The 27,827-nt window shown below is 50.7% G+C and overlaps 1 protein-coding gene across 50 annotated transcripts in view; it reads right to left on the reverse strand.

The window, feature by feature from the left end:
* SORBS1 (sorbin and SH3 domain containing 1) overlaps positions 1-27,827 on the reverse strand; it is a 226,192-nt gene that overhangs the window by 90,742 nt on the left and 107,623 nt on the right. For 18 of the 50 annotated variants that reach the window (XM_082721996.1, XM_082722034.1, XM_082722037.1 and 15 more), the window contains exons 4-9: positions 22,149-22,217; positions 19,385-19,480; positions 17,242-17,370; positions 7,440-7,552; positions 1,481-2,140; positions 493-855 (exon numbers count right to left, since the gene is read on the reverse strand). In XM_082721996.1, the coding sequence (XP_082578122.1) occupies positions 493-855; positions 1,481-2,140; positions 7,440-7,552; positions 17,242-17,370; positions 19,385-19,480; positions 22,149-22,217 (1,430 nt within the window). Of the gene's footprint in view, positions 1-492; positions 856-1,480; positions 2,141-7,439; positions 7,553-7,665; positions 7,801-17,241; positions 17,371-19,384; positions 19,481-22,148; positions 22,218-27,827 lie in introns of those variants that run through there. The other 32 variants (XM_082721998.1, XM_082721999.1, XM_082722003.1 and 29 more) reach the window with 11 other exon arrangements.

The raw sequence follows: 27,827 nt of genomic DNA on the forward strand, positions 1-27,827 counted from the left end.
CCAAAAAAAAAACCCCTACACTCTGCCTCCTGGGTACGTTAACAGCGTTTACTTGCTAACTCAACAGAAGAGGCAATCTCTTCCTGCCCTGGCGCCTCACTGCTCCCTGGTGGAGAGACGGCCGCTGGCGTCCCCTCACGGCTCTTCGGCTTCCCTTGGCTCTCACCACCACATCTGCTTGACCTCTCAAGAGCATCACGAGCCAAAGGCAAGGCCCCGGAGGCTCTCGGAGGGAAAACGGAGTTCTTTCAGGAAGGTGTGCATTCCGAACAGGACAGACAGGACGAGGGACGTGAGGGGCTCGTGAGCGGCTGCAGGAGAGCGCGCGCGGGAGGCATGCACTCTGGGGGAAGCACACACGGGTCCGGTCGCCACACGAGCACAGTGGCAGCGGACACGTCCCTCGCGGCTTAGTACTTCAGTGAGAGGGGTTTTCACCGCCAGGAGCAGACATTCAGGACAGCTGTGAGGAGGGGATTCCAGCAAGCTTACGGTACTTGAAACGGCTCCCGTGAGGTCAGGCTCCGAGGCTCTGAGGAGGCCCTCCGGGGCCGGAGGGAGCAGCGGAGGAGGTGGTGAGGAGGATGGTGGTGTCTGGCTAACGGGGGGGTGGGGGTCAGCAGCGCCGGCTGGCTGGCTGTGGTGGGGCCGCCTCTGCAGACGAGGGGGAATGAAATCATCTAGAGTCGGGAAGGTCAGAGGTGAGCCGGCAGGGGTGGTCGCCGGGCCTGGGGGGCCAAGGGGCCCCAGAGATGCTGGAGGTCTGGCTGTACCTTCTTGCCCTCTGTCAGTATTAACCAGGTAGAGAGGCACAACTATTACCTCAGGCTGGGCTGAACTGGAGGAAGAGGCACCCTGTAGGAAATAAGGGGGTTGTTACGTAAAGGCGCACGGCAGGGAAGAAGGAATTCCTTATTTAAACGGTTGAGACTGGACATGCAGTGATGTACTCTGAGAGCTATTTAATTGGTGCCCATTCCTCAGAGTACATGAGACAGTCGGTGCTGGCCAGCTGGCCTCCTGACGCTCCATGACACATAGGGAACCCCGTCCAAGTCGACTTGCCATCCATCTATTTTTGAGTCCTTTTAACACTTGAGAGAGAGAGAGAGAGAGAGAGAGAGAGAGAACAACAGAACAGGCAGGCAGGCTGCGTTTAGCCCCCGAACTGCTTGCAGAGCCCGAAAGCTTGGGAGCAAATAGAATTTCTCTGGCCCCTTGCGATCAAACATCGACACCCCGTAACTCACCCTATTATTAGCCTACGGATCCCACACTCCGGCATACTTACATACTACCAGGAAAGGGCGGGGGACAGAGAGGGCTGTGCCAAGGTGTTTAGAGAGCAGAATCTGGGACTCAAGCTGTGGCAAGGTTGACAAGGAGAGGGAGGAGAGGCAGCCCAGAGAACCACTGAGCTGCCCGCATGAGCTTCGAGAGAGACAGTGTAGAAGACACACACACATTCCTAGTTCCTTGCCTTGGTTGGATAACACGGCTGCAAAAGGTAAGGTTCTTTTCTCTTCCGGTGTTCGGGAGCAGAGGAAAGCTGGGGGCCTAGCACAGGTGGTCTCGCCGCGTCCGGGAACGGAGGCCGAGCACCCTTAGCGGCATCTTTACGGATGTCAAAGAATGGCTGGGGAGGGTCAGGAGGAGCAGAGGGTGGCCTTCCCGTGCTGGCTGTGCGGGGGACAATGCTGGGAGCCGGTGCGCGAGCGCCTGCAGCTTCCAAGGGCGTGCCCGTGGCTGGGTCACGTGCAACGTGAGAGGCGCTTTCCGCGGCCACCCGGCAGATGTTCTTGGATAAACACGGGACATATAAGCTGCTGACCTTTTTATTCCCATCTGCCTCGTGACGTGGGTTAGAGCTCACATTCTCCCTATAAACTGTTCTCGTGGCCACACGGGGTTGGGAGGAAGCACCAGGGACCGTGGGACCTGGAAGCGAGGGCCCGGAACACCGCACACCTTCAGGGCCGGCCTGGGGTCGTGAGGGCCTCTGCTGGCTGGGGGTGCTGGGGGGCACATAGGGCTTTGGTGAGCTCAGGTAGAGGGAGTCCTTGGGGGTACTGTGGCTGGGGGGACGCTGCCATGCAAAGCGGTCTTCTTTAGGGAGAGGAGGCCGAGGGGGAGAGAGAACCTTTTGTGTTATTTTCAAGAGAGAGTATCAAAATGGGAGAAAAAACAAAGAGGAGGGAAATGGAAAGAAGCACGACCATTAGAAACAACAGCATAACATGATCTGAAGAAAAACAAGTCTTGACATGTTTTTAAGCCAATCCTGGACTCCTTGAGGTCCCGACACTTCTCCTCTAGGTGAAGCCAAGGGCTGAATCACACTCACCTGGAGAGGCCAGCCTGACCCGCTCACATCTCAGCCCCAGAGAGGCCACGTGGTAAGTCAGTCTGACAGCGATCCTTGGTGACCTGCACCCTTTGTTAGCCCTCCAGACTGATGGTGCCCAAGGACTCAACGCTGGAGCAAGGGGACCCAGAGCCCCCCAGTTTTCTCACACTCTTTTCCTCAAATATTTCTGTCCATGCCCTTCATGCTCAAAGTTTAAGTTTACTGAAATGCTTGAATGTCTTTCAGTCTCTTCCCTTGGGAAATAGAGAATTGGAAGAATCGTCCTTATTTGTGTTCGCAAGAGACAGATGTCTTAATTGAATCACTGAGATTTAGCACTCAATTCCGTAAGCATAACAAATTGAAGCTCACCAAGAAAAGAATGCTAAGGACTTAGAATCCACATGTGCTCTTCTCTCAAAGGAAACAACTTGACGGAACTAATTATTAGGAGGAAGACAGGCATGAGATTAAAAGCATGTAGTCTCCTGTTCTGATGCATAGAGAACAAAGGGACCAGGCCACGAAGCACTTGATTTACCTACCAAATTGGACTGTGCCTGGTTCATCCAATCCCCGCCCCTTCACCATTGCCATCCAGACCACCGCCAGGCACAGACAATCCCACAGTGGGGTGGCCAGCCTCACACTCCTGGCTCAAGCCCAAAGCTCTGGTTCCAGGCTAAGAGCTAAGAGGCTGTAGGCCACATCTCATTCCCTCTCCCACCCCACAGCTCCCAGCTCCTCCTTGGGACCCAGTGGGGCAGAAGAAATGAGGTAAATCTCCAGAACCATCCTCATTTCAATGAGAACAATCTGTCAGCCAGTGGCTCAATTGGAAATGAGACCATAAAATGAGAAGTTTCTTTTCCTAGTGCTACGGATTAAATGTGCATGTCCCCCAAAGTTCATATATTGACCCCCTGGCCGCAAGATGGTGTCTAGCGGTGGAGCCTGTAGGAGATAATTAGGGTGTGATGGGGTTATGAAGGTGGGGCCCAACGATGTGATTAGTGACTTTATAAAAAGAGAGGTCAGGGCTCCCTCTTTCCACCAGGTGAGGACACAATGAGAAGGTGGCTGTCCACATGCCTGGAAGAGTGCCCTACCAGGAACCTTGATTTTGGACTTCCCAGCCTCCAGAACTCTGAGAAATAAATATCTGTTGTTTAAGACATCTGTTTATGGTATTTGCTTATAGCAGCCTAAGCTAAGGCACCTACATGTTCCTCACTGGTTCCGGTCTTTAAAGACAGCCCAGTGCCAGAGGAAAACCAGAACGTTCTCTTCAATGGCACAGGAGAGGTGTTAAGAGTTTGGCCACTACCTGGTGAATGGATTATAACCCGAAACTGGGAGAGTGCAAGGGTATGGATGGGTCTGTTTGGGGGTTGTTTATTCTCTTTTTTTTTTTTTGTGGAGCACAGGTAGAAAGGGGCAAGGGTAAATAGGTGAGAAATCAAGGTTTTTGAGTTTGGATTAGATTACCAGCCCTAGAAACAGTAAGCAACCTGTCGCGTAACAAACTCAGTTTTCAAGCTACAAAGAACCCAGATCGAGAAGAAGTGATCTGGATGACCCAGGTTAACTCAATGCCGACCCTTTCCACAGGGGACCCATGTCGGTGCCAGCAGAACAAGGCTACATGCGCTTGCTGAAGACACAAAACGAACGGCCCCTTTCCAGTAGGTTGCAGGGGTAAAACCTTCCAGCTGGGACTTTTGCGGTTTCCAGGAACTTAACACTGGAGGCTGGGGTATGTTTCAAACTGAAGGATGATCTCCAGAAACAAAACACTCAAACTAGCAGCACGCAGCAAAGGGACTTCTGGGCTGAGCTGCTGAGGGTTGTCAGGAAGGTAAGCAAAAGACTATTCTGACTTTGGCTCAGATTTACTTTTACTTTGAGCTCGAGTGTCCCACATGTGATTCCTTCTTATCCAAAGATAGAAATCAGTTTCAGGGAGTTTGTAACTTAATTTGGTTATGGCCCTATAAGGGCCTGGGGTTGCATCACGTCAGGCATAAGGCTTCCCAGGGCTTTGACCCCATAGACAGGATGCCTCCCTAGAGTGTTGACAAGGCACTCAGAGCCAAAGGCCATCCAGTCCCAAAGTATGTCCCAAAGGGGGACAGGCACCATCATTTTATAAGGAACTACTTTCTGATCTACAGTAAACATTGTAGGTCTACATAGGCTGTTTCCACTCCTCCCTAACTGGTTCCCAATGCAATTCCATTTATCTTTGGGGGCAGAGAAGAAATGGGGCTCCTTAAAGAATCAGGTATGCTCTTAGTGATATAGTTCCAGAAACTACCAAACTACCAAGTACCAGAAACTCTGCCTTCACTGGAGACCCCCAGGATGATGCCGTCAGAGAGCAGGAAGCCCTGGTTTCCCATTCCTGGAGGGGAGGAGAGCTGGGCAACAGGTCCAGGCTAGCGGGGGGAAAGGGAGCAGATGGGAGCACTGGGAGACAGGCCTGCCCTCTGACCCCCAGGTCTCCTGGACCCCAGCTCATTCCTTATAAGGAGACAGTAGGCCTGTGGGGCTCTGAGAATTGTCCTCATCTGAAGCTGAGCCAAGCCAGTCACCATCCCAGCTCAGCCAGTCCCGTCCAAGCCAGTGTCTACTTACAGCTCTGCCAATGGCTATTGGGACAAAAAGCCATGTTTATATTCAGAAAACAAATCCAAGAAATAATGTATTACCTAAAATTCTTGAAAGTTGGGGAGCCAATTTTACACGGAATATACAGAATAAAAACCTCTGCATCGGCAATTTGCCAGGCTCCCTTTAAAACATCCCAGTGTTCGCCTGGGTGGCTCAGTTGGTTAAGCGACTGCCTTCTGCTTGGGTCATGATTCTGGAGTCCCGGGATTGAGTCCCTTATCAGGCTCCCAGCTCCATGGGGAGTCTGCTTCTCCCTCTGACCTTCTCCCCTCTCATACTCCCTCTCACTCTCTCTCAAATTTAAAACAACAAAACAAAAACAGTAAAAAAAATTTTTTTTTGGATAGTGACAGACAAAAAAATACACTATCTGTAAGGGTGCCTTGCGTATCCAACTCTTGATTTCAGCTCCGGTTGTGATCTCAGGGTCATGAGATCAAGCCCCGCATGGGGCTCCATGCTCAGTGGGGAGTCTGCTTGGGATTCTCTCCTTCTCCCTCTGCCCCTCCCCCCACTCTCTCTCTCAAATAAATTTAAAAAAAGAAAACAAAATATCTATAGGTGATAAGGAGGTTTGCCCTTATGATAAGGCTCACCCTTACCAACTCCTTAAAGGCAATGGTTAACATCCTGATCTGAACACAATGAATGCTCAATAAAGCTACAGTAAATAAATGTATTTAAGGGGAATTTTTATTTACTTCACATGCTTTTAAAATTATCTCTTTAGAAGAGCTAAGAAGCTAAAAGGAACCAGTGAACAAGGCTTTGGGCTAAGTCACTGATCGGGAAGGAGGATGTGCTTCCAAATCTGCCTTGAATTAATTAGCACCATTTCCTAACCCGGGTACGAGCCAACTGTATCCATTCCTGAGACCGCAGAGACAGGAGCCCGTCTGCCACGGACAGCACACTTACACACCATGGCAGGTCTCGGAAATGGAACAACTATGACAAGTCATTTACTGGATAGCTGTGTCCCATGAGGGCGTCAGGAGGCCAGGCATGCTGGCAGCTCTGGCCTGGCACGCACAGGGCTATGCCAAGGGGAGACGAGCAAGGCAGGGGTGGAAGGCTTAGCGGGGCTGCTCGGAGACAGCTCAAGGCCTAGAAAGACAGGGTCTGCAGAGAGGAAGGAAGACGTCACCTCTGACTGGTTAACATTTCAGGAGTGGGTGCAATTCTATGCCCTCCAGAACAGGGGCCAGAGGATCACTGAGGAGCGGGGTGGGGACCAGGCTGGCATTTGGAATTCCCCGGCTCCTTGTAAGGTCTAGGAGCACCTTCACAGGAGACAGGCCCAGGGGAGAGTGGACCCCACAAGGAACATGGTCCCGCCACATTTGTTTGAGCAGCACAGCTTGCTTTAAAAGAAAGTACTGATCCGGGGGCGCTTGGGTGGCTCAGGGGGTTAAAGCCTCTGCCTTCGGCTTGGGTCATGATCCCAGGATCCTGGGATCAAGCCCCGCATCGGGCTCTCTACTCGGGAGCCTGCTTCCTCCTCTCTCTCTGCCTGCCTCTCTGCCTACTTGTGATCTCTGTCTGTCAAATAAATAAATAAAATCTTAAAAAAAAAAAAAGAAAAGAAAGTACTGCTCCATTCCATGGAGCATGTTGATATGAGACCATAAACAAACCACAAATCTTTCTGAATTCGGAAAGATTGTGTAACAATCCTATGTTAAACAAACAAACAAACAAACAAACAAAAGCCACAAAAAACAAAAACACTCTTCACATATCACCTGAATTAAAACAGGGTCTATTCTACCACCAAAATGGCAAGAGTAGCCACAGGGAGAGGAAGGAAGAAAGATCAGGGAAACAGCTTAGGGAAAGACTTGAGCAAAATTATCCCTCCTCCAAGCTGTCCAACCTCAGGGGGTTTTCCTCCGCAGGCTCGCGTGAAGCGAAGCGGAGGAGGCTGGGGCTTCTGTCTGCCTGCTCAGGGCTGCTGGTTGGGGCTGGCCGCAGCTACCTGACCATCATCCGAAAGGCTCGAGTTGCTGGAACTCTTACAGGAAATTAATGGAATAAACCCAAGAGTGTACTCTTCTCTTGACTATCCTATTCCAGAGTTTTTAACACACGGGCTCAGACCTTCTCTCCCTTACTCAGGGCTAAACAGAGTCCCTCTTTCAGAACATCTCCATGTGCCTTTCAGACCTAGAAAACACTGGGCTTACATTTCCTGTCCCCTGGTATAGAAAGACCATCTTCATCCTATGCGTCTGTGACCCCTGAGCCCCCACTTTTCACTCACTCTGGTCCTCACAGAGCTTTTCCAGAGCTAGCCAAAAGTGCGACTCAGAACCCAGCCCATTCCTTAGCCCGGCAAACAGGAAGTCCGAAGTGTAGACACAAGAACAGGTGCCACTCACCCGTCCCAACCCCGCCCCCCCCTTGGGCACATGCCTACCTGGGGCTTGTCGGAAGGAAGGTTGGGATGCACACTTCTGTAGCCCTTGGCAGCAAGTGAGGAGGGCTGGGCGTTTCCATTGGCATCCGCATTGGAAGAAAGCCTCCACTCATCTGAGAGATGGGGGGGAAAAGAAAGAAACCCCTCACTCAGAGGAACACTCCCTGCTCCCCTCTAACCAAAGTCCCGGGCCGAAGGTGGAGCAGAAATGCGAGAGAAGTCCTACCTGCTGAGGGGGTCTCTGAGTCCAGAACTACGTGTGGTGCAGAAAGGAGGAAAACAAAGAGAAAAGGGGGCAAACAGAAATGGTTACACTTGCAGGAAACCAGCATGTACTGCAGAGAGACAGGAAAGTCCAGCACCCCGTTGCCAGACACAAAATGCCCTCAGTCACCACGGCCTAATTACCATAGGAACCCACTCTAACCCATGATGTGCTCACAGGCGCTGACCTTTGAGAACACAAGGCTCACATTCACAGTAATGAAGAAACAATTGTTCCTTGACATTCTTATTTTACGGACAAAAAGGCAACAGAACTCCCTCCTGCCCGGTTGCTAGTAACTCTCATTCCCCTTCTCCAGTCCTGCTGTGGGCTCGGAATGACCTCTCCTCATTAGCAGGCTGGGCTCCTGGACATGGGCGAGGAAGATAAGCAGTTTTTCGGTGGTGACTGGCGCTGGGCTAGGGGGGACAGCATGATTTAAGCCCAGAGGTATTCGCTGTGATAAGGACTTTTTTTTTTTCCCCTCCCTGTCTGCTTTTCTTCTTTCCACTTAAATGAGCCACATAAACAACTTAAAATCGAATCACCCTGAGTTTTCATCATGCTACAAGGCACCCTTGTCTCCCTGTAGCCAGGTACCACCCCGCCCTCCCAGCCAAGCCAGGCACATCTGAGAGACCCCTCACACCAAGAGGCAGCAGAGCAGCTGGACCTCAGCTCAAATCGTGGATGCACTGCCAATGGGCTCTGTGACCCTGAGCAAATTCCAAGCTTATTTTCCCATCTGAAAAGTGGGGCTAATGTTACCCCGGCTTCCTGAGTGTTCTAAGGATTAATGACAGAATGCATGAGAAATGCTTAGCATGGGGCCTGCCAGAGCTCAGTGTTTGCTATCATCTTCTGCACCATCTCGTGTCTATGCTCTCTCCTCCACCTAACCCAGAGGTCAGCACGCTCTTTCTGTACAAGGCCAGACAGGGAGTATTTTCGGCACCGTGGGCCACGTGGTCTCAGTCGCAACTATTCAACCCTGCTGTCCTAGCACAAAAGCAGCCGCAGATCATAGGTACATGAATGAGTGTGGCCGTGTTCCAAAGAATTTTTATTTATGGGCCCTGAATTCTGAATTTCATGTAATTAACATAGGCATCTAATACCATTCCTCTTGTGATTTTCCTTTTATCCATTTTTTCCCAAGAACTATTCTTAGTTCATAGGCTGTACAAAGATAGGCATGGGCCGGGTTTAGCCCACAGGCTGGTTTGCCAACTCCTGAACTAGCCCATCCCTTAACTTCCTTCTTTGTGCCCTACCTACTCTTACCTTCCAAGAGAGATGGACACAGCCGCTCTCACAGCCCCAGCCCCATCTCCACGGGGCTCCCTCAAGAAGTGGGCTTTCCAGGTGTCAAGCTGAGACTGATCAATGTCACGGACCACCAACCCAAGTGCCAGATGCTGTTAGTCACTTTTGTACCTATTTCGTATTTGATTTCGTCACCCAACAGGTCTGCGGGGAAGATGATCCTTCTACCTCTGGATGAAGAAACAGAGGACAAGGGACTTGCCCAAAATCACACAGCCAGGAAACACAAAGTAATCAGTCTGGGTCTCCGGAATTCAGGGCAGCATCTGCCCACCACTGTCAGCCACCAACCCCACCATCAGCCACTATCAGCCACATTCCAGGGAAGTGCTGGGAGCCAAAAGGTGGTAGAACAGGAGGCAAGGGCAGAGGTCAAGGTTTCGGGTGTTCTGTATCCCGGTAAAGCAGTCTGGCTGCATCAGAGTTCTAGTGGAGTGCCCACTAGAACGAATTATCCCACTGCCGGCATTCCCCACTCCATAAATGGGAGGTAAAGCCTGGGACTTGACATTTCTAACACGTTTCCCCGGTGATCCTAAGGCTGCCGGTCCGTAGTCCACACTTTAAAAACCATGATAAAAGGAATACCCAAAGAACATCTGGGATGCCTAGGTGGCTCAGTCATTAAGCCTCTGCCTTTGGCTCAGATCATGATCCCTGGGATCAAGCCCTGCATTCGGCTCCCTGCTTGGAGGGAAGCCTGCTTTTCCCTCTCCCACTCCCCCTCTCTCGCTTTCTCTCAAATAAATAAATAAAATCTTTTAAAAAATAACAAACACCATCTTTTTTCTAGAGAACTGTTTTCTGTTAACTTTTAACTACTCAAGTATCCATTGTCGCTTCCTTTCCGTTCTAAAACAGTTTTTACAGCACGTTTCGGTTGTGTTCCCCTTCAGCAGGCTGCTGCTCACATTTCTGCCACCCCCGCACGCACAATCCATAGGTTGTCTCCTCTTTCCAATCACACAGCTGGGGACTCTACAGGACTTGAGTTCCATGCACATTACTGCAACGTACTGGCTCCTTTGACTAGAGGCAGGCTGCCAACCACTGTGCATTTCCTTTTCCTCATCTATGAAGTAAGATCTTTACCCATGGACACCTCACAGGCTTGCTGAGGATCCAGAGATCAGACATGTGGAGGATCCTAAAAATGACCATTTTTAACACTCACTGTAGCATCCATCCAGATTCCTGGCCCAGGGATTGCCTTCCACATGGCAGTCCCTCAACCACTAGGTGACACAATGTGACAGTGGTCCCCACCCCCCGTATCCATCAACTTTTGCTTTGTCTTCCTTTCTAAGTTCTCTCTTGTCCACCTCTACCAAGTCATTCCATCCAATGTGTTAGATCGACACACACACTGAACCTCAATGGTTCGGAGAGAGGGGTTACCTCGTGAGGAACACGGACATTCTATGTGGATGTGGCGGCACATTGTTTTGCGTGCTCTTTGGGTTTTGGTTGGTTTGCGTCTATTCTGGTGGCGCCGAGAAACAGATGTCTGTCCCTCCACAGCACTGGTTGTGAAGAGACTGCCATTCTGGCATCAGACAGCCCAGTCCAAGTCCCTGCTAACTGCACGTCCTACAGTGAAGGACAGTCTTGCTTAGGAAAGGAGGGCTTGTCTGCTTCTTCTGAGTCATGAGGACCAAATGGGAATATGTGGCGTGAAGCAAGTGCTTTAGTCAACTTGGACTCCAAAGCATAAAGAAGAAAAGGCTCCCCACACAGAGAAATAAGTCAGAGCTGTTGACAGCTGCTATTCGATAAATAGCTTTGAGAACATAGCATCCTTGGGATCAACCCTCTTTTTCGTCTTATTCCAAGTCATTAAAACTGTTCCCCTCTCCCTGCCCCAGAAAAGGCAATTCCCAGGACCTCTCTGGGCATTCCTCTCTTCTTTACCAAAGGAGGCCTGAATTCCCAACATCATCATCCTATTACCTCGTCTTCTGAACCTTCGAGGTGCGCAGCGGCTCACAGCCATTTGGACCTGAGTGCAGCAGGTGAGACCTGATGTACATAATCATCAATTATTAACTCTTGGTTGAGGAGGCTGTCAAAAATGTTACCTCAGCGCTCCTGGAAGGGGAGGAAGGCCCAGGAAAGTTGGATTCTAGATAGGTTTTGCAGCCCTGAAGAGACTCAGCCTTTCCAGGACAAGTATAATTTCTTTTATCTTTTCCTTTATCTCTTCTTTACAAATAACCTTTTGTGGCCTGTGGCCACAGCCTCCTGATATGTTCTTTTATCTCATTCTGTGCTAATTTCATTTTGGTCAACTTTAAAGTTGTGCTGCTGATCAGTCCTTTTTGGGATCTCAGGACAACTGGGTCAGGTTCCACATGGTCCAGCAGAGTATCCAAGAATTAGAGGATGTGTTCAAGGTGGGCCTAATAGTGTCCCAAATCTCATTTGTGTTTATTTCTTTTATTCCAGTTGTGTGATAAAGAACAACCTTGCCCCAAAAGAGGTCTGACTTTGCTTTCTGACTTCTGGTAGTTAATCTCTAAACCATTGGAATGTCATCCCAATGCAGTCTTTGTGCCAGATCAATAACGTGATTTGGGGTGGGGGTAGGCTCTGAGCCATCAAGACCTCAGCCTCCTAATGGACTAGAGAGTGAGGATCAACTATGGGAGCAATGGATAAAAATTCTGACAATACTTGGAACATACTGTCATACCTCAGTGCTGGGAACTAATGCATCCTGACTCCCTAGAGAGGTCAATACAAGGCCCCATGCTTGGTTATTCCCTAGAGCCCACGCTGGGCTTCTTCTCTTGGCTGATACTAATCTGTATCCTATCCCTGTAATAAACCACAACCATGAGTATAATAGCTTTCAATGAGTTCTGGGAGTCCTAGCAAATCACGAAACCCAAGGGTAGTTTTGAGAATCCCCTCACCTAGTATTTGGTGTCAGAAGTGAGGGTGTTCCTTGTCTGAGGGGAGCATCTGCAACCTAGAGACCAACTGGGAAGCCTGGGCTTCGGGTGAAGGCACTAACCTCTGCCTCTGCCTCTAGACTTCCAGCCTCCTACCTCCAAGTCCTGGGCCCAAGCTGTGGCTGCCAGCCCAGCCGTCCCTCCCACAGACCAGCTGCCCCCACAACCCAAGTCCTTCTGTCCTGCCCATTTCTCCTGCCTAATGGGGTTTTGTAGAATTTGGGAGTTATCCATAAGCCGACCCTTGTGCTAACAGAGCCCTTAAGAGACTCTTGATAGAAACCAAAGACCTTCCTTCAGCTCCAAAAAGGTTTTTCCCTTGATTCCAACCCAAAAGTTTATGTACATTTCTAGTTTGGCCAAATTTGTGGATGGCTTCCCACCCTTTCCCATTCTACATTCTTAGTCCTATGTTAGCTTTATGTCTCAGAAATGGTGAAATGTATATCAGTCCAATAAAATATGAAATAAGAAACAAAAAAAGGGACGTGAGGGTATCCTCAGGGCTCCTGGGTGGCTCAGTTGGTTAAGCATGTGACTCTTGATTTCAGCTCAGGTCATGACATCAGGGCTGTGAGACTGGGCCCCATGTTGGGCTCCACATTCAGCAAGGAATCTGCTTGGGATTCTCTCTCATCCTCTCCTTCTGCCCTTCCCTCCCTCATTTAAAAAAAAAAAAAAATTTTTTTTTTAAAAAGTGAGGGTGTTCTCTTATGGAGACTTTTCCTTCCAACTTCTTACTTTGGCAGTCATTCTTGCACAGGCATTCGTAAGGAGGATTCTGAGTTATTGGGGGTAGAGAGAGTCTTTAACTGGTCCCATGTCAATTTTCTCATAAGTTTTTGCTACTGCCATTTCTAGAGTGCAAACCTGAGAGTCAAACCAGAGAAAATGTGCTGGTACAGTTCCAAAGCTAACAATGTGGTCAAGGACCAGGCAGGAAGGACTGAAGCAAACTGCACAGAATTAACACAAATGGAAGGGGTGAACTGGATTTTGGCTTGTGGGTCAGAACACAGGGATTGATGGTCTTCGGGCTATACTAGACAGGAAGCTCCATGTCACACCCAGCAGTGCACTGGGCTCCCTGTCTCTTCCAGAGTAACTAACACCTGACCTGGAGACATGTCACCCTGAGCCAAAAGAGCTAATACCCACACCTGGCCAGGCAAATGATATCAAGAAGCAGGGATAAGGTAATGGGAGTCAGCAGTAAGATTACTGCAGTTCTTTCCAGATGCTTCTGATCCAAAAACCAAGGTCCACATTCAGAGTTTAGGAGGCTGGTCAGGAAGCCGTGGCTGGGGATCCAGAGTTAAGCTACCACTTGAGGACCGGAGTCTGGAGGGTGGATTTGAACCGGGCAAGTCCAAGGGTTCGTCCACAGGCTCGATCTCACTCCACCTCGGAAAGGACCTCCATCCTCCGAGCATTCATCTGGATGCATGTGGCTCCCAAATCCACACCCCAAACTCCAGATTTCCAAATGTCTGTTAAAAACTTCCTCCTAGAAGTCCTGCCCTTGCCCCAAAACTCAGTGTGGCAAACAATGGAATTCAACATCCCTTTCTCTCCCTTCATAAGCCACTGTCTCCATGAGCACCACAGCCACTCTCCTGGTCACACAGAGGAGGCAGCAGGGAGTCCCAACTCTCCGTGCTCCTCACATACACCACATGGGGTCCTGCCCCTTCGTTCTTCCAAACGCACGTCCACCCTGGCCCCCATTCCTCGTTCCCACTGCGCTCACGGCCTCTAGCTGAAATTACGGGAAGGCTTTCCCAGGCCTCCGGACGTGCACAACTGCCATCGGAGCTGCCATCAAAGAACACCTGCAGTGTGTGCCCGGCCGGGTGCTGAAATCTTGGGGTGAAGGAGCTCACTGGACCCCAGCACCTCTACCAAGGTCCTTCCATGTCACAGATGAGGAAATTGACGCTCGCCAAGGTTGAACGAGTCGCCCACATCACAAAGATGGTAAGTGGCGAAGCTGAGCCTTGACAGAGGGCTGTGTCACTGCGAAACTAGACCGTGTCTCACAGGACGAGGGAGGTGGAGCAAGGACAAGAAACAGGAGACGCGTCTGAAATGGGGGTGTCAAGGGGTCACGTAAGCAAAGAAGGTGCTGGGCAGTAATACAAGCCTGGAGCTTCCAGTCTGGGCAACTGCTCAGCAACCTGTGGGCCTGCAGGGAGGGAAGGTGGCAGTGAAGCCAGGGAGTGAGACATTGAGGAGGCAGACAGGGCAGCTCAGGGACAGACGCTGGCCCCAGTGATAAGGGAGAGAGCTGGATGCTACCTGACATCAGCTGTCTGGGAGGAGGAAGCACGGAGGAGACACCTGCTGCCTCATATTTGGGCTCCGGGTCTGGGCTGGACCATGGCTGCCTGTCGAGGCACATGGACTCCCAGGCTCTGGGACAAAACTGGAGACTGGGGCGGGGTGGGGGGGGCAGGGTGAGGAAGCAAGTTGCCATCCAGAGGCTCAGGTGCAGGGAGCCGAGAGGGATAGAAGGGGGCTGGGAACCACGCGGACACAGACAGGCGCCAGCAGGACGCTGGTCAGTGAGCAGTACGGTAAGAGGACAGGACCTCCAGCTGGAAGGTCCCATCTCTAGAGCCCCATCCTTCTTCAAGTTAACTGCAGCGTTAACTCATTCTAGCCTCTTTGGTACTCTTCCCTCTACCCAAACCCAGCTTGTGCCTTTCACCCAAACCGCCCTGGGATGTAATCTTGAATCTGTCCTTGGTGAATGGGATTCTGTTTGTATCAGGTTAATTCCCAAAGTTCCCAAGGTCCCAGAGCATGTTGGAACTCAATACCATCTTGCCCAGGTCCTTCATACTTTACCTTGGAAAGCACGACAGTGGACTACCAGCCCACACCTGACTCTTCTCTTACAGTAAACAGACTTCTGTCCTCATCTGAAGCACCCAGAATTGTGCTGCTTTTCCTTCCCTTCTCGCTATTTCTCACCACAGTTCCCACGGACTACTCAGTGCCCTGCACACAGATGATGCTAAATGAATGTTTGCCAACTTGGGAGTCAATGATCTCCACTTACCAGGAGGAAAATAATCTAAGATCGATTTACTGTAGAGGTATGGATGACCAATAGCTCTCCCTTAATTCTTCAGTGTATTCGCATTTTAACACAAGATATTCCCTCACACAAATTAGCTGTCAGAATTTATAAGATGTAGAATTATTTGGAGAAGAGAGAGCTTCCTAAAAGTGCTCAAATCACCATAAGGTCCTGTAAATCCAAGCCCACAGATTGCCAGGGAAGGGGACAGTCAGCGCTGTGTGTTAATGCCACCCCACAACCAGGAGGGGGAGCTCCAGGACCCTCTCCTCCCACTCGCCTGGCTAATTCCCCCAGCGGAAGGGCCCTGCACTTGATTAAGGTCATTTTATTGAGCCATGGGCTGTAGGTACGGTCTTTTTCTTTCAATTATCCCTGAGGATTCTTTCTTCCCCAAACATCCTTGGGAGCTGGATCTTCTCAGGTAGGCCAAGAGAGGCTGGATGAAGCTAGCCTTAGGAAGAAATGCATTATTATGCTGTCACTCTGCAGCCTCACCTTTCCAGGAGGCTAGAGTGGCAGACTGCAGGGGGGCAAAGGCCGGTATGGGTTGAGGAACGTAGGGCCAAGAAGCGACTTTCAGCCTATAGTGCTGGAGGCCACTTATGCCTTCCCTGAGACCAGGGAGAAAGCAGCTCTCCACAAGGCACGACCTTACCAGAATGAGGCTCGTGCTCAAACCCTAGCCTGGCTTTGTCCTCAGGCATCTGCCTTGGCACTAGTTCTAGGCAGCTGGGACAGGAAGTCAGTTTCCAAGATGCCTGGCCACTGACCGGCCCCTTCCTTCAGATTTCCATCTCATCACAATGTGGGGGGGGGGGTGCTCCCCACTGCACCCAGGAGTCTGCACCCAGGAGTCTGCGTGCCTCACTTCCTTTTATCTTCAGTCCCAAGGAAGAGGGTCTTCACCCTCACTCCTTTTCTTCTTCCATTTCCTTTAAGATGGAAAGGAAAGTCCCCTTCCCTCTAGTAATAGCTCTCAGATGTGATCCCTGGACCTGCAGCATCTCAGCATGACCGGGAATTTGTCAGAAATACAGACCCTCAGACTCTACTTCAGACCTGTCAGTGGGAATAACCATAAATCCTAAAGCCCCAGCCTGGGGTCCAGCATCCTGGCCTTTCACTCCAGGTGATTCTGATGCAGCTCAGGTGTGAGAACCAGCACCCTGTGGAGTGGATGGGGGGGGGGGGCAGGGCTGCCCCACCCTCAGCTAGCTGTCCCTGGGAAACCTCAGTGTTTCTCAACTCCCAGAACACTTGGGGAGCTCTGGAAAACCCTCTCTAGAGAGGTCACAGTAATCACAGTCATAACCTACTAATAGCAGCTGACCTCTAACGGCTCATTCCATGCCGCTAGGCAGGTGCAACACCTTCACCCACTCCACGCTCACAGTAATGCTATGCGGCGGGTGCAACTATCAAGCCCTTTCTCGAGAGGACACCACTAGGGCCAGGACAGAGAATGTCCTGTCCACAGCTGCACGGCCACAGATATGAACACAGATCTACCGGGTTCCAAAGTCCCAGGTCTCAACACCCCAGGAGCGGTGAACACCCCGAACGGTGGAACCAGATGGGAGATGGGCTGCAGATGGGCTTCTTCATTGGGCTCCCGGTGCTCCCAGGGTGCAGTGGCCTTGGGATGGCTCTTCTGATCCTGCTGCTTCAGCTGCCAGGTGGCCTCCCCAGGCCTGAGCCCTGCCCCTCCCCTCTTTCTGGGAGCCAGGTCAGTCAGGCACCTGCATTTCTCAAGCTCCCCTGGTTTCTCCCTGCCTCCACCGCCCCAGCCTTGCTTGGCCACTTACAGCCATCTGGGGATGGTCTCTGAGAGACCTAACCTCTAGCCCATCTCACCACTCCCCTCCCATGCAGCCTCTGCCCTCAAGAATGTGGTCTGCAGGGCCACCGGGCTCTGTGACGAGGTTTCTCCTCATCTCCCTGGTCACCAGCTAACCAAGTGGGGCCCACTGCCTCGCCCCTGCCTGAAACAAGTGAGCACGTGTTAGCTCAGGGCACAGCCCAGACGGAACAAGCTGCTGACTGCTCCAGGGACCTGTGGGAGACTCGGAGACAGCTGGTGAATGCACGCCCTCCCGAGCAGAAGCACGACGGCCTCTCTCCCTCCCAAAGGGACTCTGAAACCCTCCCCTAGGCACCGGGGTCACACACCTGGCTTGCTCTCATGCTGCGGGGTTTCTTGAGGGCTTGTGGGGCCACTGCTCGGGATTTCCCTGTAGGAAGACGAGGCCCGGAGAGTCACCGCTCCCTTCCCCGTGCAGATTTTTGTAGGATCCATGTCTGAAAAGGAAAGATGCAAAAGAGAAACCTCAATCCATGGCTCTTGCAGGATTAAAGCAACAGTCAGTTAGCAACTCATGACAGCCAGGGAATGAGATGAACCTGCTTACAGCCACACGAAGTCTTATGGTCAATGTGATGGTCAATGAGAATTAATTTGTGGATGGAGGAGAGACACGAGTCCCATTTCCGGAGGTTTCCCACGCATCATAAGGTTCAGGGAGTATGGAGGCAACAATGAGTTCTGTGTAAGTTATAATGATCAGCTGAAAACATTTCAAAATCAAAGCAGGTTAATTCCTTTCATTAGACGAGGCTTAGGTTGGTGAGTAGACTTCTGACCAATTAGTAAGGAGAAATTCAAGAAAGAGTTGATGAGAGATTTCTCAAGCTTCCAGACCATCCTTCTTATGAAAGAGCAAGCTGGAAACATCAGTTGTTCCGGGGAAGAATGAAGTTGTTCTGAGGAAGAATCACCCTCCCTGCAGTTCTCCAGTGGAAAAAGGAAAAGAAAATCTTCTAACCACAAGGCAAGACCCTTAAAATGCCGATGGGATATGCTGCCTAGAGCGAAAGATCATGGGTGAGAGCCTCACATTCCAAACTTAATGAAGAAAATTCACACCAAAGAAAATGACAAGAACACCCAATCCTTCAGTGAACAGTGTTCACTGTGCCCCCCACTGAGTCTTCTCTGGGCCCCGATCTTTCCTACAGTTCACAATGGCCTATGAGCACCCTCAGGGGCATCTTTCTGAATTCCATTGAGAAGGACTTCAAAACAGGCTTCCAAAGATCTGGACGCTCTTTCTCTAGAAAAACCAGGGATGAGGAGTCAAGAAACTGACGTAGATCGCACAGTTCTAGAAGGCACAGGTTTCCTTCCATTCAGCTCAGCTGAACTGAATGCCACAGTACAGTTTTTCAAATTGCTCAGAGCACAGCCTGGATCTTTAACCTAGAATTGTCAAGACTGGGATTATGGGGTAAGACTTCAGGCGGGCAATGGGCAGGATGGAGGCAGACGTCCCCTCCTCCCCATTCCCACACCAGGACAGCGAGAGGTACGGCTCCTCTCTCCTCCTTTCCAGTCGAGCAGCCTCTCCAGCAACTTGCACGGAACGACCACTGGTGTTACAGAGGAGAACACATCTGCCCCATCAGCACCTCTTCCCATCGAATGCAAAGCACAAGACAACGTACGGCAGGGCAGCCGGTGACTTGATGGGCATGTGACTTGTCCAACCCTACCAAGAGGACAAGTGACCGATATCACAAAAGCACTGGGAAAAAGGATTCACGGTCCTTTCGGAAGGGAGAAGCTGCAAAATGACAGATCCAGCCTGTCCCAGGCTCCTGGAGGCCCAGCCAGACTGTCACAAGGCCAGAGCATGCCACTGGGGCAAAGTACCGCCGGGGCCTCACTTGTGCCATTCCACACAGAAGGAAGCCATGTGTCCAAGCCGGCACCTGACCAGCACCCTTGGTCAGAGAGCAATGGCAGGAAGGGGCTGCAGGTGAACTCGGGGGCTGGGGAGCACAGCAGAGCATCTAGGATTGGCATCTAAAGCACCTGCTTCAAGTTCAGCCCAACTCACAGGCTCCCTGTGTAGGCACATTAATTCTCAGGGAGACTGAAGTTTTAAATAAAGTACTGGGAGCTGAAAGCCCCCAGGGAGAGCCAGGTACTACGTGCACCTCCACGTATCACGTACCCCATGTACCAGAGTGCCTCTGGACTGACCCTTCTCCTAAAGAGAGGATGAGCAAGGCATCTGCCAGTACTTCTCCAGACTTACTAGCTCCCAGGAGAAACACACACACACACACACACACGCGCGCGCACGTGCACGCACAATAAGAAAGGAAACCAGCTAAGGACGTGAGAGGGAAGAGCCCCTAAACATGCAAGAGTTAAGTCTCCAAGTCTTTGTTAGAAGGAAAGGAAGGAAAACCATGCAGGATCTGCTAATAATTAAAAAAAGAAAAAAGAAACCAACCCAAGGAGAGATACCTGGAGGGAATACCAGGCCTGAAGAGCTTTTCACTGTCTTCACGGGAATTATTTTAACAGCGGAAACAGAGCGCGCACGTAAAGGGTCGGCAGTTGCTGAAAACACAAAAGGGTAATTGGTGCATCCAGAAAGGACATTTGGGAAACACTCAGGCAGCTGAGGAACTGGGCAGGGACAACAGGAGGAAGTCGCCCACACGAGAAGAACAATGGGAAGAGCAGTAGATGTGGTCTTCTCAAACAGCCTGCCTTCTCTCTCTGGAGTCCCCGCCAAGATGGCAGAGCCCCTCCCCCGTCCCCCCGTCCCCTATACACAGTTGGTCAGTGCTTGTCTGCACCTCCTGCCACACCAGGAACGTGCCAAGGCTCCAGACAAAGAGGTTTCCAGACACGCCAATGTCCTAGCACACAGCAGAAGGGGAGAGCACTTAGGGTCCGAGGGGCCCCTGGGAGAAAGCCGGGGTGTCTGTGCTGGAGGCAGGGCTGTGAGGAGGAGAGCTCCTGCTTGGGCCCCTGATGAGTGCAGGAGGAAAGGGAACATGCTGGTGAGCTGCCTCCCCGCCGTCACAACTTTTGGGGTCCTTCCTGTGCTTGTTCTGACCACCATGGGCCCCTGTCCCTGAACAAATCAGAACCTCCATCAGTTGGGCAGCAGAGGGTCTTGCTTAAACCCAGGCTGTCCTGGACAGGAGGCTGCTGACCCCCAGGCAGGCCATCGGAGAGCTAGCAGAACAGCCCAGGATGTGGCCGGGGCAGCTGTCCTCATGTGCTGGGCTCCCCGGCTTCTCCCTCTGAAGTCTTCCCCAGCCCGCCCCCCAACCCCCAGATCCTGGAGCCTCAGAGGTGGCGCATCCCCAAACTCCCCTTTGGACCACGTGCGGGAGAGCCTCCCCTACCCCCGCCTCTCCAGTGGGAGCAAGCAGAGATGGAGCTCAGGCCTTAGGGTGCCAGGGTCACCCCACGGAGCCCACTCAGACATCTTCTGGCCCCATATCTATGTAATAACTGGTGGATAAAAGTTGCTGGGGAAGCAAGACCATCACTAGTGTGTCAATATCACGCTGGTGAGCCAGTCAGGGGACAGGAGGAGAGGCAGTCCCCTCAGCCACAGAGCGCTCACCTTCCAGTCCCTCACGCTGCTGCCTCGTAAGGCAGTCACACAGCACATGGCCACTGGTAACTAAGTAGGCAGTAACAAGTGTGCTGCGCATACGGAGATACAGACCCTCTTGCATGGCCAGCCCACCGTCTGCTCCTTATGACCACGTGGGAGACTGGCTGGTGGGAGACTCCTGCTACCTCTCTCAGAGGAAGAAGCAAGAGGGTTGGTGCTACTCAGAGTCATCCAGCTCCTTGGGGAAGAGGCTGGAGCTCAGCTGTCCTGGCCTGTGGCTCAGTGACTTCCCGAGGCCACAACAATGACCTTCAGGTGACATGTGCTGCCTCCTTTCCCTATGAGGGCTGCGTCTTACTGAGTGGAGAGTAGATGCCACGCCTACCTGCTACCCTCTCCCACAGCCCTGAAGTCTGCTCCGGGGAGGACGTCAGCCACAGGGCCGGGGCTGACGGCCGCACTGCCCTCTAACACCCCCTCAGTGTAACTTGGCCAAGATCGCCCAAGTCCTTGAGGACGCGTCCCATACTAGGAGTGGAGAAGGGGGGTCGGGAAGGGAAGCAAGGGGGCAAGGGGCACACAGCAGCAGCTGGACACCTCCTGCCACAGAGGAACCGACCCCGAAACTACCTGGGCCCCCAACCCCCCAGCTCCTGCCGGGCTCCGCACCTTCCCTTCCCAGCTGCCCCCGCCCCCGACTTCACACTTGGCCCTGTCTCAAGAGGAATACTTGGCTGAACCAGATGGAAGTTACAAAGGCCAAACAGGTCATGTTATGAAATTACTCTGCGAGAGATGGTGCTTTCTGACCTGACTATCCAATAACAGGACCTTTGCCCCCTCTCTTTGAGACCATAAAATTTAGAAGCACGAGCAAGGATGGAATCAGTAAAACCCGGCATCTGAAGCAGGAATAAAACATCGCAGAACATCTCATTTCCTCATTTTCTAGCTAAGGGGACGCACATGCACAAAGACAACAGACCTCCCGAGAGGTCCATCTGTGAGCAGAACCGGGACACGAGCCCGTACCTCATCACTCGGCCCCGGCTGCCCTGCAGAAGTGACATGGGAGCCCTGGCTACTTGGGCAGCCGTGTTGAGAGGCTGAGGAGGAGAGAGCACAAGGCACATGGGGCCTCCATGGTCATCTTACCCGTCACTCACTTCCCACTTAAATCTTTTGTCCTAAAATTTTTAAAAACTGAAAACCGAGGACACACATGAAACTAATGCCACAGAAGTAACTGATTTCAGCAATCAGAGGTTCTTGCCTCTGGGTCAAGGCTAGGATCGGGTCACTATTTACAGCCACTGAAGATAAAATGTCAGGTAAGGGAGACTCCAGGATGATAAAGGCCATTTGCACCAGGCAAAGTCCTCACTTGGTGTACTTGACCTGTTGTTATCCACATCCTGTGAATGAGGGACAGGTTTTACCATGTGACCTCACAGTGGGAAAGAGTGGCCTCGGACCCATGAGAGGCAAGAAAGTGCTCCCACTCTCAAGGTTGGCATGAGAGACAGGTCTCCGGTTCACAGCCCAGTGCAGCCAGTCACTGCTCGTACTGGGAGCGGCCCAGGCCCCACACACTCCGTGCCGTGTAGAACTGCTTCATAATAGGCAGCCGGGCTTCCTGCAAGTGCTTACCTTTGTCCTGCCCATTGCTGCCTGGCGCCAGCCCGTTGACCACAGCTTTAGAAGCACCAATGTCACATTCTGAAAGAGAGACATAGAGCACACGGCTTGTGATCATCTCTCCCCAACATTTATTGAGTCCTGTGTGTGTGTGTGTGTGTGTGTGTGTGTGTGGCATGCTGGGGACAGGCTGGCTTTCTCAGGCCTGGAGAGGGCCCCCTTGGGCACCATGGGAGAATTCTGAGAATGCTATGTGGCCTGAACCAGGAGAGAACGCAAAAGCTGATTGGGGATGGGAAGTATGTGGTAGGTGATGTAAATTCTCCTGCCTCCTTGCTATGGCTTCACTGCTGACATTTTTTAAAAATCTGCATCATTCCCTCAGAATGGCATCTCCTGAATGACAAAGGCTTAGCTACTCCCTGGAAGGCTGGCTCAGGTGCATCCCCAAGCACCAAGAGTGGGAGCTGTCAGAGGACAGAGACCTCAGGCTCTCTGACACCCTCCTTCACCCCACCCACACCCCCCATCATCAGGGGCATGCCATCTGTCCCACGAAATGTCTCTGGACACTGCACCTCGTCCCGCCCACCCACACTGCCTCCACTGAGGCTCTTCGGTTACTGTCCCAGAGATGACCTGGCTTCCCCCACCAGGCCCCCTGCCTCTGTTCTGTCCCTTCTCCACCCCCAGTCAGTTGGCCTCCAGACAGCACTTTCTAGCTCTGGATCCAACCATGGCCCTCCCTGGGTTACAAAGCCCCTGGGTGCAGGACTCAGGACAATGAAACAGAACAACGCAATAGGACCTTCTACAACTCTACTATAAGTAGATGGTATTTTACCTCTATTTTGAGAACAAAAATATTGGGATTTAGTTGGGAATTCAATCATGCATATCATTTCTATGAGGAAAAATGTATTCCGAGTTCTCCAAAATGTACAAATGATTGTTTGGAATACAATTTTTTAGTAAGTTGGATGACTTATATCTTCACATACCTGGCTATATTTAAATGAACTGATCTTCCTGATAATTAAAAACAAGCAAACAAACAAGTCCCCTGGGGCCAGCAGCTACTTCAAGGACAAAGTCTGGGCAATTTATATGGGATTCTGGGTTCTCGTAACCATTGGTCCTACAGCCTTTTACTGCTGCGTTTCCCTCCTCCCCTGCCTGTCAAACCCATCTCCTCACAACCCCGGAGCTTGTCAGATACTTCCAGACCTTCAGGCTTGGTTCCTGCAAGACCCACGCCTGGAATGCCTCCTCCCCTTTTCTTACGTTGGGGGAAATCCTGCGCCTCCTTGCGCCTTGCTTCCCGGGAATGTCACCTTCTCTAGGTCAACCGAGACCTTCCTGAGTCTGCGCAGCTGAAGGCACAGGGAGCAGACTCGCCCCTCCTATGTGGCTTGGAGTAACCCCACCCCCATCCCCACCCCCACCAGCCAAGAGCCAACCAAGCCACAAATACAATCACAACACCTATGGTTTCTCAAACATCTATTTGCCTGGATCTGAGGATCCACGCTAACATTCCGTAAGTAGCATCTCATTTTTATCCTTCAGACCCAGTCCCCTGGAGCTGTGAGACAGAAACTCCTATTTCACAGATAAGAAATTTGCAGCGTAGAGGGGACGCCAGGCCTGCCTAAGATCACTATGCTGGGGTCTGAATTCTGGTCTGCTCCATCTCCCAGGGCATCCTCTCGTCTCCAACAAGAAGAAGGATTTTTTTTATTTTTTAAATAAAAAATTGCAGGACGCCTGGGTGGCTCACTCATTGAGCGTCTGCCTTCGGCTTGGGTCATGATCCCGGGGTCCTGGATCAAGCCCCATGATGGGCTCCCTGCTCGGTGGGAAGGCTCTTTCTCCCTCTCCCACTCCCCCTGCTTCTGTTCCCTCTCTTGCTGTGTCTCTCTCCGTCAAAAAAATTAATTAAAAAAACCTTTAAAAATAAATAAATAAAATAAATAAATAAATATGTGTGTGTGTGTGTATATATATAATTTAAAATGGCTCCTATATAATCTATAAATACAAACTAAATACCTTCTTTATGAAAGAGCTTATATATGATCTCCCCAAATGCTGGGGCTGAAGCCCCATCCCAAATCCCAGGAGATCCTCTGGCTGAGACTAGGTTACCCACCTAGGCTCTCCTGTCAGCCTCTCTGACATGGCCCACATTGCCAGGCCCACCCAGATACTCCTGGATCCAGACACGAGCAGGGCCACTACCCCTCCCGACCAGCATCCCGGACCTCCCGACACTGGCCCCATAGGTTCTGTCCTGCTTGCTGCCCCATCCACCTCCAGATGAAGCCTAATTCTCCCAGATGTCAATATCTCCCTCGCACCTACATTCTTGGGATGGATGGAAGGAGGGTGTTGGCCAGAAATCCAAGTAAAAGAAATATCACAGGTTCCATCACCCCATCTGCTCTTTCTGTCACTCTCTTCTCCCTGCACCTGCTGGAGTTCTTCTTCACGATCTCCTCTCTGGAACTGCAGGCCTTGCTTTGGGCCCCCCCAACGCCAGCACTGGGGCAGCCTCTCAGCTGCTACCAGGCCCAGCCCCATGCACTTCCTGTCCTTTCCTTGCTTTCTTTTCATCAAACACAGCAAAACTTGATGAAAATTTGCAAAATTGTGCCAGCACCTCCGATTCCGACCTCTGCAGCCCAGTGTGCTGGTGCAGCCTGGCTTTGCCTCAGCTCTACCACACACCGGCTGGTTATGCCAGGCAAATCCTTCTCCTCTCCGAGCCTCAGATACCCCATGTACAGAATAGGATGAAGTAAACCATGCTCCCCTTTGCGGGTCTGCCAGAAGAATGCAGTGAAAGAACAAACCAAAGCCCCTTCCCTGGTGACTGGCAGTCCAGTCCAAACTTGGAATAAAATGAATGCTCAGGATCTTTGGGGTAAATACCCAGCAGAGCAATTGCAGGGTCATAGGGTAGCTCTATTTTTAACTTTCTAAGGAACCATCACACTGTTTTCCAAAGTGGCTGCACCAACTTGCATTCCCACCAACCGTGTAGGAGGGCTCCCCTTTCTCTACAACCTCTCCAACTGCCTTGTTCATTTTTGCCATTCTAACTGATGTAAGGTGGTATCTCAATGTGGTTTTGATTTGATTTCCCCGATGGCTAATGATGATGAGCACTTTTTCATGTGTCTGTTAGCCATTTGTATGTCTTCTTTGGAGAAGTGTGGGTATTTACCCCAAAGATACAGATGTAGTGAAAAGGGGCACATGCACCCCAATGTTCATAGCAGCAATGTCCACAATAGCCAAACTGTGGAAGGAGCCAAGATGCCCTTCAACAGATGAATGGAAGAAGATTGGTCCATAATAATAATGGAGTATTACTCAGCCATCAGAAAGGATGAATACTCACCATTTGCATCAACATGGATGGGATTGGAGGAGATTATGCTGAGTGAAATAAGTCACACAGAGAAAGATCCATGGTTTCACTTACTTGTGGAACATAATGAATAGCATGGAGGACATTAGGAGAAGGAAGGGGAAAATAAAGAGCAGGGGAATCAGAGGGGGAAATGAACCATTAAGAGCCCATGGATGGAGGGTTTTAGAGGGGAAGGGGGTGTGGGGGGGATGGGTGAGCCCAGTGATGGGTATTAAGCAGCACAGATCGCATGGAGCACTGGGTATTATACACAAACAATGAATCATGGAACACTACATAAAAACTAGTGATGTACTGTATGGTGACTAGCACAATTTAAAAAATTACATAAATAAATAAATAAAGCATCATTTTCATACTTCTCATTTCTCCAAAGGTTAATACAAATGTTTTCTACATAGCTGCTTTCTTCCTAATGATCACTTTTAATAGTAGCACAATATTCTACCAAGTAAATACACATAATGAACTACTCATTCCCCACTTTCATGTAGGTGATGTTTTTGTTTCCTCTGAATTAAGAGGGGAATTCCCAAGAGTGGGATTATCAGGTCAGAGGGTCTGGATTTTTTGGACTTTTTTTTTTTTTTTAAGATTTTATTTATTTATTTATTTATTTATTTGACAGAGAGAGAGATCACAAGTAGCCTGAGAGGCAGGCAGAGAGAGAGAGAGAGGGAAGCAGGCTCGATCCCAGGACCCTGAGATCATGACCTGAGCCAAAGGCAGCGGCTTAACCCACTGAGCCACCCAGGCGCCCTTTTTTGGACTCTTTCTATAAAATGCTCTCCTAGCACCCCGCCTGAGAGTGAACCTGGGAGAAGTCCCGCAGGCCTGGCCACACCCTACCCTCCTGCCACGCCCTCCCGTCTTCCTCCTGCACTTATGCCAGGAGCCACAATGCCTGCTTAGGCTCATCCTGGTAGAAGACCCAGAAACTTTAGCTGCAGGGCAGAGGTTTTAATTTAAAAAAAAAAAAAAAAAAAGGTACTTTCCAGCCCGTTTTAAATGACCACAAAACCAAAAAGCCAAGCAAACAAAAAGAAAAAATGAATTACAAAGCAGGAGCTCCTGGCAGTACCTAAGTCTACTTGGAGGGGGGAAAAGGTGTATTTCTTCTTCACGGGCAGCAAAAGAGCTCAAAACAAGCCAAGTCCTCCTCCTTGCAAGGAGGAGACGTGAGCTGATAACCTAGGACAGAACACTGGCCACACGTTGGGCATTGCCCATGGGAGGTACGTTGTCACTTATTCTCAAAGAGTCCCAGTGAGCCGGTGTTTTCATGCTGTTTCACAGAGGAGGAGCCCCTGCAGGCCAGAGACCACACAGCTGGTCTGGGAGGAAGCCAACTTGAGGCCCTGTGCTGTTCCACCTGGAGCCCGCCTCAGTCCTAAGCACATACTGTCCTGCACAATTTAGGATTTGGCTAAGAGGACACTGTATGTTGTACATGGAAAGGATTGTTTTTAATCTGCAGAGATCTCTAATGATACTCCAAGCATAATACAGAATTAGGAGATCCCTGAATGAGCTGCTACTTGGTCGCCTGTCCCATACCCCACAGCCTGCAGGCCTCGGGAGGCTCCAGAGCACACACAGAGCCAAGGTGGGCCTTAATCTCCAGAAGGAAACTTCTCTGCCTTGAATTCTGGGCTGGACAACTGACAGCTCTTGGCTGCATAATGAGTAGGGATCTATTCACTTCTCTGACCTCGTTAGCCCACGCTTTCTACCCCAGCTCTAAACTAAAAATACGCAAAATTGGTCATTTCTTTCTATCTTGATTTTTTACTACCAAAGGCATAGCAAGAATATGAACAAAAGCTCGTCCAGCATCGATGGAAGGAGTGTTAGATTAGCTCGCACCCTGGGGCAATTACGGTCAATTTGTTTCCTTCTGCAGCCGTCACCAGGATTAAACAACGCCACTGAGATGTGTGTACACATATGTCAACATTTATCACCCAGGATACTGAAAATATCTGCAGTTCAAGGTATGTCATTTCTATCTCGATAAAGTTGTTTAAAAAGAGAAAAGGAGAGATATTATAAAGATTAGGATATGGTGCATGTTAAGCTTAGTGCTTAACACATAGTAGGCACTCATTAAATCATTCATAATGAAGGCGATAGTAGCAATGACAACTTACAACAGGGCTTTGGCGCTTGCTTGCCCAGGTCTTAAAAAAAAAAAAATGAAATGCAACTGGGGCCTTAAGAAACAGTGGGAAATCTGGGTAAACTACCCAGTC

Source organism: Mustela nivalis (genome assembly GCF_964662115.1).
Source record: "Mustela nivalis genome assembly, chromosome: 2".
Lineage (NCBI taxonomy): Eukaryota > Metazoa > Chordata > Mammalia > Carnivora > Mustelidae > Mustela > Mustela nivalis.